Here is a 14640-nt window from a genome sequence, read left to right as displayed (position 1 = left end):
CTGATCAGCCGCACGTCCAAATGTAGAGTATCTGCAGTTGTCACGGGTGAAGCTTGCATTTCGACACGAGTATAATCAGTATTATTTTGCTTTGAACAGTAAAGCTGGATGGGCTCTGTAAAAACATCTTTACAAACACGGTGAAAGAATATCGCGACCCTGGCACTGACAGTTTGGCGGAGGCTGGGCGAAATAAAACCCACAGAATTCCAACGCTCAATTCAATCTTTCAAGTCAGTGAAAGACAGAGGCTAAAGGAGGAGGTTGTGGATGAAAAAAACAAATTTGACAAAGAAAGAAAGGAGAGGATGAGGAGAGAAGGTTTAAACTTCAACCCGCGAGTCACCGGGTTCACTGACATTTGCACCAGGATCCGCCTTGCTGCTTTCTCGCTGCTTTTCAGCAACACTTTCTCTCCTTTCAATAACCAAGACTTATTCTTCCTCCTACATTTGCTGCAGAATGAAACCATTCACGGTCTTCAGGGTAGCGAAAGATAAAGCAGGAAAAAAAAGAGAAACAGAACAGCAAACTGAATTGAATGTGCTGAATTTGAGTGATGTCTGCATGACAGTTTGCAACCCTGTATGTCCTCAAAATCCTTCTATATTGTATGCATTCTAATAGAAGAATTAACAAGGGGGAGGGGGAATTGACATGTGAAAAGTGATTCATTTGAGCTGTCAACATGTCATCTTCACCACATTCAAACCTCGTGCCAACTATTCCCATTCCCTCTCCGGCGAGGCTGACCCGGGTCATGATCAGCTGAAATGCTCAGACACAGGGTGAACGCTTAAAGACACTGCGGATGGAACACAAGACTTGGCTGGAAGATGCGACGACATCAACGTAGGCAAGAAAAATCTATGAGTAAACAAAGGCTACAGAAAGCATGTTCACAGCTAAGAAAAAAATAAACATAATAGCAAAATTTGGCCATTCAGCGCAACAATTGCAGACAGACTTGTATTAAGTGAGGTCAAGTGAAGATTTACAGACACTTGGCAAGGAAGCAAAGAGCAAGTGAGAGAAGAGACCGAATCCAAAGTAAAGGTGAAGAGCGAGAATGAGGTGAAAGACTTGAATTAAGGTGAGACAAAAAAGTGGGAAGAAGTTTAGATAAGTGTGGAGACAATGGGAGCGGATTCACAGTTTTAATAGCAGGGCAGCAACGTGCGCGGGGACGGTAAAAGCAACGAGCGGCAGAGTGAAAGACGTAAACAGCGCTGTCAAATGGGCACTAAAGAGTGTGAATGGAAGAGTGAGAGAGGTCTAGAGCAGAGGGAAAGGAAGAGCAAGACCTTGCCTCTGAGGCAAGGAGCTGAGAGGAACGGGCGAGGCAGACAAAGCCGCGCACTGCTCTCACACAACAGAACAAAGGGAAGAGGTGCATCATGGGAGTCGGAGCCATGCGCCGCCGCTGACGCCATGCTGGATGGGAGCGCGCACTAGCTTTTCTTGACCTAAATGCTACATCACATTAAAATACTTTATTAAACACCCTTTCTAACTTTTGAAAGAGGCAATCTTGCGTGAGTAAACACAATTATTATGATATTTCATTTCTAATTTCTACAACTACCACTAAGACTCATTAAGACTCTACAACCATATCTCATACAGTAAAAAATGGCATAGTCAAGATTACTACACACATAAAAAGACTTCCACAGTAACATAGCCCATCCATAGTTTTATAGATTATACATGCATAGCTTGAAGTAAGAACATCAGAAAAGATACTGGCTGCAAAGTTTTTTATTCGCCACTTTCTAACTCTACTTAGGCCTCTCTTGCCCTGTTCTTCCTCTCCTCATTCTGACTATCTATTGGTCTCTCTTGCATCCTCCGGCAGGTCTGATATGCCAGAGCTGCAGCTGTGTAGCACTGACTCTAGGAAAGAAAAAAAAAAACAAAGTGATCAATGTGAGAAGGCACGGGGCGCTCATGGACAGGCCAATCAATGTTGGAAAGAACCTTGCCCAGGGCCTTATGCAAATGGAAGCACGTCCTGTAACCTCAGGAGTGAACATGCGCACTAGATCAATGGGACGAGGGTAGAACCTTAGAGCAAGATCAGCCTCAGCCAGTAAATATGTAATGATGTGTCCCTCAAGACTTAACTGAACTCAAATGAACTTCAACAAACTGGGCTTCTCCCACTGTAAAGTGGCAAGAAAGACCCCTGCTGAACAGGTGTGGGTTAGGTGGGCGTGGACAAAAACAACCAAACCTAAATCAAGATGACACAAAGCGCATAGAACCCTATTAATAGTTGTTTGTAATGGCTTACATCACTACGGCAACATGCGTTTTGAGGAGCTAATGAAGCCAGGGAACTGTTATGAGCAGCTGAGATCGTCCTTGATCGTTAAAAGGCAGCCAGGGTCAAACCGATGCTCTTGGAGCACAGCCTGTATCTCCCTGAAGCCGCGACAGTGATCACGCTAATTAGAGGAACTTTTATTAAGTAACAAAGTGGTAACGATTCAGAGGTAGACAACTTCTATTGTAATTTCTGTAGAAACTCACACAAGTCAGAGAAGTCTAACTTCTACTGCATCTGAGAGAATAGAAAGAAACAGCAAATGTAGCTGAAGAAGTGAAAAAATAATGGAGCAATGAAGAAAGACTGATAGAAAAAATGATAGAAACCTGCAGCATGTTGACCGTTCCTGTCTCAGGACCTGAGGAGAGGGCAACAGCTGCACATACGCCTCTGAGCTGAAGTAAACTTTAGGAAAGTGTGATCAAGACCAGGCACACATATACTGTGTCTCTATATCTATGGATATACATATATATCTATAAATATATATGTATATCCATCCATCCATCCATCCACCCATCCCTCCATCCACAAAATTACGGAAATTAAACTCTGCACCAATCCAAATGACGATGTAGTGAAGAGCCAAAAATGAAAATCTCATATAAACTCATATTTTTAAGATCCCTCAAATATACTTTAAGGTGGCAAATGTAATCCAGAACCTTAAAATGCTCCTGAAACAGAGAGAACCCCCGACAAAGGTGAGAATAATGATAACGGATTGAAGGGAATACTTCACAAAGCCCATTGTGCAAGTATCCTTTTCAGCAGCAAACCCGCTGTAATTTGGTCTGCGTCATCTGCCTCCAGTCACAATGCAGCACTACAGCTTTGAAATGGATGGCAAATGAAGGCCATTTGTACATAATCACAGCAGATAGAAGAATTCAGGAGCCCTACAATGTTTTGTCGAGGTGCAAAGAAAGACCTTGGACTATCTGTGGCAGCCAGCGCAGCTAAGGTTGGGTGAAGGGGGGGCTTTTATTCCCAGAAACAAGCAAATCAATTCAAATCAAATCAGCTTGCTAGCCGTGACATTTAAACAGTTCAATTTACATCCTTATGTTAAGAGGAGAGCTGCTCTCTAAGATGCCTATTCATTCACAAAGAAATTAGACGTCTATATTTCAGCCGCTTAATAGAGCAAATACGCTGAAGCTGTAGTGAGGAAGGAACCATGTCTTGTCACGGTGTACAAAGGGCTCGGCATTGTCTGTCATTATGAGACGAGCACAAAAACACCAAGAGGATATTATACATGAAATAGACAAGAGTGGAAAGCGGCACCATTCATGATATGCATGCATTATTATATACGTAAACACACACATATGCGCCAACATTCATGTGAACACACGTGCACAATTCTACAGGGGTGATGATATATGGTGTGTCCCGAGGCTGCCGTCCCACTGTGCAGGCTGGCAGGCACTTTTGTCATGGTGGTCCTTTTGTTTCACATCAAACAAAACAGCACAGCTTTGCATAAGGCTCCACTAATTTCTGCTAGTGTGCCCCCGCCATTTATCATCGCCTCTCACCCTCTCCTCCCCTAACGTGGCTCCGATAGCTGCGCCCCGCCAAAGCCGTTCTGCTCACGATGATACAGGCTTCTCCAGGCTAGAGGTGATGCACGCGCGCAGGCGGAGGATGTGCACTGCTCGCAAGCCTGGCAGCTACGGAGAACCTTGAGATAAAAACAGACCTTCTCTCCATCCCCTCCGGAAGCTAAAAGACAGAGTTGCGTTCTTTCGTGCATACATCTAGCATAAGATGAGGCTGTGCACAGGTCTTCGCTCCTTATATTCAGCATACTCAAGATTGGATAAAAATCATTCCAGTTTAGACGTGACAGGGAAGCACCTGTGTATGGTAAGGACAGGACAGGAAGGCAGAATTTTCCAAATGAAAGAATTTGTGCCTCTTTTGGCTGATATAAATGCAACATATCACAAAGATCGTGACTAAGAACGACACTTAATGTCATTCATTACGTTTCCGTGGCCTGCACAAGGTCGCGTGTTCACTGGCCTGTTACCACTCCAGTGGTGGAGCCGTGGCCAGAACAGGAGTCCAGCACAGAGGGCATAGTTGGCACAGCTGCTGTCCTGAGGGTCAGCAAGCATGGGGGAAAGGGGGTGGGGGGGGGGGATTAGGAGGATAATCGAAATAAGGACATGAAGCAGAACATTGCAGGTTTCTCTGTTTTGTTTTTGCAATAGGGAATTCTATGGTGAAGACACCCAGCGAGCCTGAGCAGATGCAGATGGAATATAGACTTTAAAATGGAAAAGGAAATGGAACCGTGCAGACACAGAAGCACAGCGGCTGTTTGTTCACTCGTACGTCGACCTCACAACATAATTAGGCATTTACTGAATCTAAATGTGAATTTTGCCCCCTTTTTCAAAAGCGCCCAATTTAGAATATCTGGCTTATTTCGAAGATGCCACATCACAGTCGGGGGAAATCAATCACTTTCTCAAAGGAAAGAAACCTCTGCATTAAGTGTGTAGAACTAACGACGCCGACTCTTGTGCTTCCGTCTTCCACATCCTTCGCACAGCAATGCAACACTGAACTCTGTGAGGAGCAAAGAAATCCTGCATATCCCCCCCCCGAGCCATCGTCCCACATCTGACACCTTGAGTCAGCGTGCACTCGAAAACTAAGACCAAGGACGGCGTGGGGAAAACCCGCCGACAGGCTGAAACAGATGGCGCCGCACACAGAGTGTACAGAGAGATGTTCCGCGCTCACGTACGGGGTATTTGTGGCAGCACCTTATGCTTCCTAAGGCCTGTTGTGGCGGCTGCCTGGTCGTCTGTTTGGCACCCACACATTTGCGTACCGGGAGACAGTTGCATGCTTACGTAAGCCCTTATATAATGTTTGCATGGTTTAGCCAATAAGGGTTTTCCGTCTCTGCTGTGGGAGCAGGGAGGTTATGTGGGTTGGAACAGGTGTCCCCCACCTCCCTGCACCTCTGTGACCCGTCCTCAGACCCTGACCTCTTCCCGGTGGTTTGTTTTAGGCGATTTGTCATCATGGAAAGAATCGTTAACGCGGATCTAAGATTTATTTCCGACAGGAAAGCAAGTACGCACTCACCTCTAGAGGCAATTTCAAGATGGAAAATCAAAGTGGGATGATTAGCAGGGAAATGACCCATCTTTGTGTAAAGGTAAACGAGCAGCGAGGACACCAGGGATAAAAGCAAACATTAGACCAAACAAGTGACCTCCACAGTGGCAAAGAGAACACGGAGAGGACAGAATGGACAGATTCTGTGAGAGCTAAATGAACACAAAAGAGGGTTAAAAAAGACACAGAGGCAACGCAGCGACAGAGGGAAGAAGCCTTCCCCCTGTAGCACACGCTTCCTTTCTCTCTGATTCAAAGGCAGTTAGCTACTCTTTGATGTAGCTATAATTAGTCTGTACACACTGTGAAGTGTTTTAAAAGAAATCAAATTGCAATGAAACACTCGAGCGCTCCAAACAGGGGCTAACATGCTCCGGTGCAAGGGGAGCGAGAAGCAGAAATTAATGGCGGCTCTTTTTGATGTGGCTGATCATAAATGTATTTATTAACTGCAAAGGGGAGTAGTAATTAACCCACAGACAGCTTGTTTTCTCTGGGTCTTCTCATATGTCAAACGGTTCATCCCGCAAGGCTCCGCTCTTCACTCGCCTGCTCATGCGCGCACACTTTCCCTCCTCGTCCCGCTGGACCACTTTCTCCTCAATTAAGTAGATGGTGTGTGCACGAATGTGCGTGTGTAACTAAGTGCTTGCTTTTGATTGTGACCAATATGAAAGGAAGCAGAAAACGAAGATTGAAATTTTTTAAAAAAACCAAAGTTGTTGGGTGAAATTGCATCATTTGTGTTGCTATAGAAACCAAACCAAATGAGCTTTAGCGGATTTCAGGTTTAACCATTCAAATAGTGCTACACGTGATGTGACATGATGTAAATGGTCAATAGTAGGAAAGGACGACATGAAGGTCAAGAGGACATTCAAAGCTTAGAAAAGCTAAAGACATAAACGTCCTCTCCCTGTCGGGTCACACCGATTTTCAACTGTCATCAACGACTAAACGGTCCAAACAGTCGTTTCCCCTCGAGTTGTTCACGACAGCAGGAAGACACATCAAAGCCAAACTTTCCACGTTCCTACCTTTGATATAGAGCTGGTTTTGTGACACGCCACCTGCTGGAACAGCAGCGTGACCCGTTCTGGAATTTAATGTGACCTTGGCGTCACTGTAGGACAACAAGCGTCACCATCGTGCGCAGGCGGCGTGCGCAACCTGAAGGATGGCGGAGATGGCGGCAGTCCGAGGGGGGGGGGGTCATGGTCCGCCTCTACTGCCTGACGACGGTGAATCAGCCTGGAATCACCTCTCAACTCACTCATTGCCAAAAGCTTCTCTGAAATTTCACTGTTGGATCAGGTCTGGTGCTTCTACTGAGCAGGTGGGTCACATGACCTCACACTGCCTGTTATATGTCCCCGTGATCTTTGATATTATCTTCCCCACATGGCACGTAGCACGAGCTGAGCATTTCTACATGTGTTCTGCATACATAACTTTTTACTGGGCCGATCACATGACAAGGACATCACACAAAAGCAGGTGGGGGTCTTCACTCATCGTACGATATACCTGCAGATGGAGAGAAAAGGCTGACGCAAACACGGAGAGAAAAGCAAGTCCTCGTCTCAGCAGCAGTAAGCCCAGGAGATCGCAAGACTGTCACGGACAAAACACAACATGAATATTTAGCAGGCAAATTAAAATTACAAAATACTGAAAAAGACCAGGCAAAAGAAAGGAAATAAAATATTCCCGAAAGCACCGGTGGGACAAGTGCCCACCTTTAATCCCCAATAGCCATATCCTCATGGTGTCGTCTCTTTTCTCCTCCTGTTTTCAAGGAACACCTTTTGAATATTATGGGATGCAAAACCTTTGCATCAAGAAACCAGTGATGAACCGAAGCAACGCTGAGGTGATAGAAAGGTAAGGCTGTTGTATGTTCAACAGAAACCAAATAAATCAGATACAATATTTGGAGAAATATCACACAGACTTTTGCTTAAACCCACATCTGTGGTCTCGTCTCGTCTTCAGAACCGCTTTATCCCTTTCAGGGTCACGCCGAGGGTCCACAATGGGCGAAGGTAGGTCCCCCCTGGATGAGACACCAGGTCATCGCAGGGCTCAATACCCTTGCTCAAGGGTACCTGGGCACCTTCCCCTACTACTAGAACATCTTCCATGTTTTGTCTACACTGGGGCTTGAACCAAGCACCCTCCGCTTCTCAGCCCAGTCCACATCAGCCTGAGCTACCACCGCCCATACCTACTGTATAGTGATAGCTAATACATGAACGAGATGACTGTTTACACAGGTCAAACAGCCGGTACCAGCAGTGAAGACCAGCATGGTACCAGCAGTGAAGACCAGCATAGTACCAGCAGTGAAGACCAGCATGGTACCAGCATGGTACCAGCAGTGAAGACCAGCATGTACCAGCAGTGAAGACCAGCATGGTACCAGCAGTGAAGACCAGCATGGTACCAGCAGTGAAGACCAGCATGGTACCAGCAGTGAAGACCAGCATGGTACCAGCGGGGTGTGCTGGGACGCCAGACTCTACGGCCTTACTGAGAGATAAGCCTCTTTATGAAAAGAGCAACAGATGTGAATGCGATGATCGATATATGAGGCTCAATCCCACCAGGCCGCCGCAGTAAAACAAACAGTAGGAAATGAATAATCAGCTTCAGAAGCTTCGAATAACCCCCAAAAGGCACACTGCAGGCCAATTTAGTGGAAGGTGTGGTTAGAAAGCCAAGAGGCTCTCTAAACCTCCCCTGTGAACCAATAATTCCACCAAATCCACTTGCACCCACCACCGTCTCCCATAAAGCAGGGGCTCTACACGCTCCGCATCAGACCCGTTCCACAGCACCACCATGTTCAGCTCCATCCTTCCTCTCCTGTGTGGAGGAGGCCGAACCCACACGGTTTAGCTGCACTTTTAAAACTCAGTGTATGATGCTTTGTTTGGTGTTCAGAGGTGTACAAAAGCGTCCCGACGTGAACGTTAGCGATGCTCTGTGAGGCTTGGCTGGTGGGCTGTGACACATGAGAGGAGGGAAAAAAGAAACACAACTACTCACCAGCTCAACAAAAGACAGTCCTCCGTAGCTGTGGGCCATGATGAAGACATTCTTGGCTTCGGCTTTGGACACAAAGTGGTCCCACACGTGCACCACGTGTTCCTCGGAGGAAGCATTTTCCTGCAACAACACAGCAACGTTTTTATGAGCAACGACCCCCCCTTCCAAAAAACAACTGAGACAAAACCTCCCGAGTCTGAAGGTCGCCAATATCACCAAAAAGCAACGCAGCAGCAACAGGTTAAAGATGTATTTCCTTGACAATGAAATATCAATAGCACTGTTAAACCACATCAGAGGCCACAACCTGAGCCCCGCCGACAGGAAAGGCATTAAGGAGAAACAAAAAGAGACTCGGCCTGGGGTGTTTTCTATAAAGAGCCACAATTCTGGTGATCAATAAGTCTTGCATATTGCAAATGCCCTAAATGTAAAATTCAATAGGATGTGTGACTTAACGTTTAAATCTTAATTTGCTCTCTCTTGTTGAATCGATGGCCCTTCTATACGCCAGCGGAGGCATAATGGGAAGGCGCCCGGGAAGGTCAAAGGAAAGAAAAGAGGGGGGGGGGAAATGCAAAAGACATGTAAAAACAAACAGGAAGGAAAATGTGGGAGCCGTGCACCCAGGTGCATGTTCAGGACGAGGAAAGATTAACAATTAACTGGAGATGTAAAGAATAATAGTAACGGGACATATGAGAAAAGGGCACCCAATAATGAAGCTGTGACATTGATTCTTGACTTTGATTACCTATCTAACTGTAAGGTTCACTACAGAAACCAATGAGACTGTTGGACATGCGGAGATCAGCTGACAGGGGACCCAGAAAAAACCAACAAGTAAAACAAAACAACAGTTAAATACTAAATTTGTCAAACACAACAGCGCCAGCACAATGTGCAGACCTACAACAGCCTCGCAGCTTTTCTATAAACCAAAGACAAGAGTTTGGCACATTGTTTCACCTTAAAAATAGACTCCACGGATACACTCGCACGTTTGTCTTGTGTGGTTCCAAAGTTGGTCATTTAAGGAAACGATCTGGCAGAGCTGGAAATTTACACTTGAAACTGGATGTGAGCAGGATATTCACCCACAGGAACCCTAATTCGCACGTGGACATAAATAACAAGAATTTACCCACCACAGAAACACGGCAGACAAAGTAACATTTGCACAATTCCAAGAAATAAGGCTGCTCTTCTTTCTTGTGGTGAGACGCTTTTACCTGCGTTCACCTGCGTTCACCTGTGTCTGTGTTGCACCATTTGATGATGTGCTGCTATGTGTTTAGCTTTCTGTTTGTCTAGAGGTAAATGAAGCTGTCAGAGTGTTTGTGTTTACTGCTGGATTAGCATGAGGTGTGCATTAGCATTAGCTGTGGTGGCAGCGCCCGCTCCCATTCAGAGAGGGTGATGCAAGAGCGGGCAATGCTGCTCTGCCCTTCAACCCTCACAGCAGCACGCTCGCTCCTGTGCATGTAACAGTCTGAGTTATTTCGTGAGGCGCACGACTCTGTTGGACCGGCTGAGCCCGATATTTCCTCCATCTTTTTTCAGAATCTTATCTTAACATTGCCTGGTGATGAACCCAAACCCAGCAGGGCTCGCCTGTGCCCTCAGAGGCAGGTGACCGAGGGAAAGACTACCTGACATGAAGGCAGTTAATGCTCTAAACAGCATCTGCATGCTGCTGCTAACATTTCATATATATCTATATTTACCTCTCTATTGACAGTGGGGAGCCAATAATAATAAGTCCACCCTGTTTTTGTGTGTGAGCTGTTCTATTAAAGTTGTGACTATGGGTTTGGGATCCACCTTATTTTGTATTTAATTAAATGACACAAAATTCCCCTTCCTCTGGCATTCTAACAAACATGCCTACACGATAATATGCAACACCTTTTAAATAGCTCCCACAAAATCAGCGCTCATGCGGCCACAATCACAAAAAGCACGAAGAACCCCGCAGGGACGAAAAGGCCCAATTCTCTTAGAGTCCTCTAAAACTTTCATTCTTCCAACCGGTCGCAAGAATTTGAACAATTTATTATTTTTCACCCTGTGAAATAAGAGCTCCCTTTCCAAAGTGCACACACACACACTCAAATGTTGTCCACTGCACAGGGCCTAACCTGTGTTTATTTACTGTAATTAAAGACGGAGACTGGAGGGCTGGAAGGAGAAGCGCGCTATGGCTGAAATAACAGCACCAATGCCAACACAAACCCAGCATCAGTACACAGGAAACAATGACCCCAACAACACCAGTGACCGCCACCGACCTCCCAGTTCCTCTCTCTCTCTGGTCATTCAGAACACAGGACACCACAACCTTGTGGAGAAATTGGAATTTAAAGTCAGAAGCTGTAGAGCAGTGCGGACCGGAAGGTTTCTAGTGGATAAGGACCATTGTAGTTTTTATACTCCCAAACTTTTCAGCAGCAGCCAGAAGTGTCAGGGCAGTGTCACGGGACGCCATAACAACTTTATTGGGTTAGCACTGTTTTGCATGGGTAGCTCTTACTGCACACACACTCACACAGACACACACTCCCATAAAAGCCAAGGTATTTTAAGGTCTTAGAGGATTCCAAATGATTCAAACTGCACAACACGAGACTCTCTTCTTGAGGAGACACAGATATATTTCACAGAGTGTTTGCATACGTTGGCTCTGCTTTCAAACGGATCTTTAAGTTTCTCCTCCTGCTCCTGGCTGCACTGACTGAACCATCGGTGGGCAAAGCCGTTACACTCCAGTGCCGTCATGAGCACCGTGGAAGTGGATAGAGGTTCTTTCAGTCAGCTATTATGCTTAAATATTCATCAACAATATGAATAATTACATGTCTGCGTTAGGCAAGCAGCCACTACTGTAAATCAGCTTTGTTTATGTGCTTATCATGAAAATATGAAGCTTAATGGCACCTGTTTGTGATTGAGTTTTTCCCCGTCTTCGTCTCTTATCTCTATCTGTTTGTTCCGCATCCTCTTTAAAGGAGACGCAGAGCTGAAGTTTGCTAGAAGCTGTCTGGGTTCGACTACAGTTGTGTGTGTGTGTGTGTGTGTGTGTGTGTGTGTGTGTGTTGGCGGGGGGGTGGCAAATTAGCAGTAAAGATGGGAAAATAATGAGTGAGGCATCGTAGGTAATTAGCAGGTATAGAAGCTATGGAGAGTTGGGAATATAATGATGTGAGAAAGAGACAGAGAATGGAGAGAATGTGCTGGAAAAGGTGTAAAATACCAAGAGGGGGGCTGCATTTGTGTGCAAGTGTGTGCGTGAGACCGAGAGAAAACTACTGTATGTGTAGGTGTGTTATCTGATTTAGAAATGAGGGGATATACTATATAATGCAAGGGGAGAGAAGGAGCAGCAGAGAGAGAGAGAGAGAGAGAGAGGGAGGGAGGGAGGGAGAGGGAGGGAGAGAGAGGGAGGGAGAGAGGGCAATCACCAGGGAAGGAAGAACACCTATAGCATACATGTCATCCCACGTGCAGATTAGCGTACTCAGACTGTATACAATAAAACAGCGTGACCTTGACGGGGTCATTCTGCTCTGACAATATTTGCCAGGGCATTGTTTCCAATCAATAACTCATTAACAAACTACAAAAGAAGTTGCTGTGGGTTTGTGAGATTCTTTATTAGAAAAGAGCGGCTGCGGGCCAGAAAGGTCATCGCTGTGACATCTCGGCTAGCCTCGCGCCGCCGCCCGGATTGTCAGGTGAAATTACTGCAGCCCATTAATTGACATACGGCAAAGGAGAGTGGGCTGGCAGACAAGGTTGTGTTTGTTCCAAGATGACCCAGAGGTGCTGCCTTTGTGTGTACGTGTGTCTCCGTATGTCTTTATTCAGGTCAGCCTGTAGCCAACGTGGGGCTGTGCAGAGAGAGAGAAGAAAAAGAGAGGGAGCGAGCTCAGGGGGTGGGGAGGTGTAAGGGAGGGCAGGATGGATGTGTTTGATGGTTGACCTGACTAGAAGATTGGGAGCAGGGATCTGAGACCAGCAAGCCCTCGTTCTGCCTTGAGCGAAAGCACAAACACGCCGATGTGCGCACACGCACACATGGGCGTGCTGAACGGAAGAAACCCTCGTGTACACTAACAAATGCTTACCCGGACGGACTCAACCTCTTTGGAACTTCTAAACCCTGAGAAATGCAAAAGCGATACACATGTAGCTTAGAACTTTCCATACTGAGCGTGTACCGTGGGAATAAACATGAAAAATAGCTATGAAGACAGATGCACTGGCAGTCAGTGCAGGGCTTGTTCTCTTTTACTCACACACACTCACACACACAAAAAAGTAGACACCAAAACACAAACAGGGAACCAAACCAATTTGCTGTGTTGCAGCCAGAAGGTGTGCTGCCCTCTGGCCCTGTTCATTGAGCTTTCTCTGACCAGGTTCAGAGGTTAATCAAGTCTCTACCTGTCCTTGGATATGCTGAACCTTACGTCTTGGCAAAGCCACAAGTCAAAGGTCAAAGAAATCCTGTCTGTGTAATTGCTCGAGGGCCACAGATTGGGGCAAAGAGGTGAAGGTGGCAAAGAGTGAAACCCAGCACAATAAAGAACGTCCTGCTGCTTCTAATCAAGTCCTGGCGTAAGTTACATGAGTGAATCCTCAGGAAGTGTTGTATTACGGTGTCGACATGGGGGGAAAACAAGACGTCATCCCCTAAACACAGCAAAGACAAGGTTCTCATTCGGCCCCCGTGGACAGCTGCAGCTGGAAAAGGGCCTAAATAAATGATGCTCGCTCGCACACACTGTACATTCTACAACAGTCAGTTCAGTCCGTGCTAGTACGTACGCCTCCTGTGCCCCTTCCATCACCGAGAAACCGGACTCTTAAAGTGTAACCACTAAAAACAGGGTTAACCAGTGCTCTAACGCGTGCACCCTCGTGTTAATATGGTGACAGATTAAAGCCTTTATCATCAGGCAGGTTCCAATCAGCGCTAACATTTGGGAGGCTACAGCACGGAAGGAAGAGTCGCTCTCGGTCAGCTCACGCCAAACGCTGTCAGGCTGAAGGTGCTCCCGCTCTCGCCGTTGTGAGGTAACAAACGGCAGAATATGTGGCACTAGACGGCGATGCATGACAAACTAACCCAGAAAAAGAGAGAGGTATTTCAGTCATTTACAAAAATAAGTGGTGCTTAAAGAAAGGCGAAGCTCTGTTTTTTGTCCCCTTTGCTCTTTTTTTCCCCTTCTTCTTTCCAGGCTCTGCTGGCCTAATCCCAGCCAGCCAGCCTTGGGTGAACTCTTTGGAAGCTTCTTAAGCCCATGAATGTGCCTTTTGTTCCTGCCATTCCTCCGCTTGGCTGACAGAAAATAGCTAACTGGATTACTGCTAAAATTCAAAGTAAAGTGAACTCCCAAACTTCTATATGGCAAAGTGCTAAGAGGGCACCGCCTACCCTCCTTCCACTGTCCTCATCAGCATCCCTCCGATTAGGCTATCCTTCTATCCCTCCCTCTGCCCCCCCCTTTCTTCCCCCTCCTCTAAACCACCAACATCCCCCTAAACATGGCCCAGTGGTGTGTGATCTGCAGAGAGGAGAGGAGAGGGATTAGATAAGGTTGAGAGGTTGCACACTATGAACCCAGGGCTAAAAAGTAAGATTCCTAAAAGCAGTTAAGAGCTTATTAATGTGTGTAAGGAAGCGTATTAATCAACTCAACTCTATCAGAATCCCGGTGTGTGTGTGTGTGTGTGTGTGTGTGTGTGTGTGTGTGTGTGTGTGTGTGTGTGTGTGTGTGTGTGTGTGTATCACGGACACTGTGAACATATGACAATTCTGCTGACTTCTGGACCAAAGGTTACATTTCAAAGGGCAGCAAAACTGGTAAAATCCGCTCATTCATCAATCGTTATCTCGTGTTTTGCAGCCCCGCATCATAGAAAATCTAATTAAATGTTGGTAGTTGATGAGGATCACTTTAGATTGGGGAGAAAAGGTGAGAGAACCTGAGTGAAGAACCTAGATGTGCAGCAACGAGCAGGCTGAGACCAGCAGTGGGGTCGATTCTCCAGTGAGGAAAACCTCCAGAGATCTCAGGAGGGTTTGAAACAGGCCTGACGCACCG

The 14640-nt window shown here is 46.2% G+C and overlaps 1 protein-coding gene across 5 annotated transcripts in view; it reads right to left on the bottom strand.

Annotated features, from left to right (window-relative positions):
* fam172a (family with sequence similarity 172 member A) overlaps positions 1–14640 on the bottom strand; it is a 112071-nt gene that overhangs the window by 50770 nt on the left and 46661 nt on the right. For 4 of the 5 annotated variants that reach the window (XM_057032041.1, XM_057032043.1, XM_057032046.1 and 1 more), the window contains one exon: positions 8531–8650. The exons of the other annotated variant lie outside the window; for it this stretch is intronic. In XM_057032041.1, coding sequence (XP_056888021.1) covers positions 8531–8650 — 120 coding nt within the window. The remainder of the gene's footprint in view (positions 1–8530; positions 8651–14640) is intronic. 5 annotated transcript variants of the gene reach the window in all.

This window comes from Takifugu flavidus, chromosome 5, assembly GCF_003711565.1.
Source record: "Takifugu flavidus isolate HTHZ2018 chromosome 5, ASM371156v2, whole genome shotgun sequence".
Classification (NCBI taxonomy): domain Eukaryota; kingdom Metazoa; phylum Chordata; class Actinopteri; order Tetraodontiformes; family Tetraodontidae; genus Takifugu; species Takifugu flavidus.
Note: the sequence above shows the minus strand (reverse complement) of the source record. Positions and strands in the feature narration are given on the sequence as shown.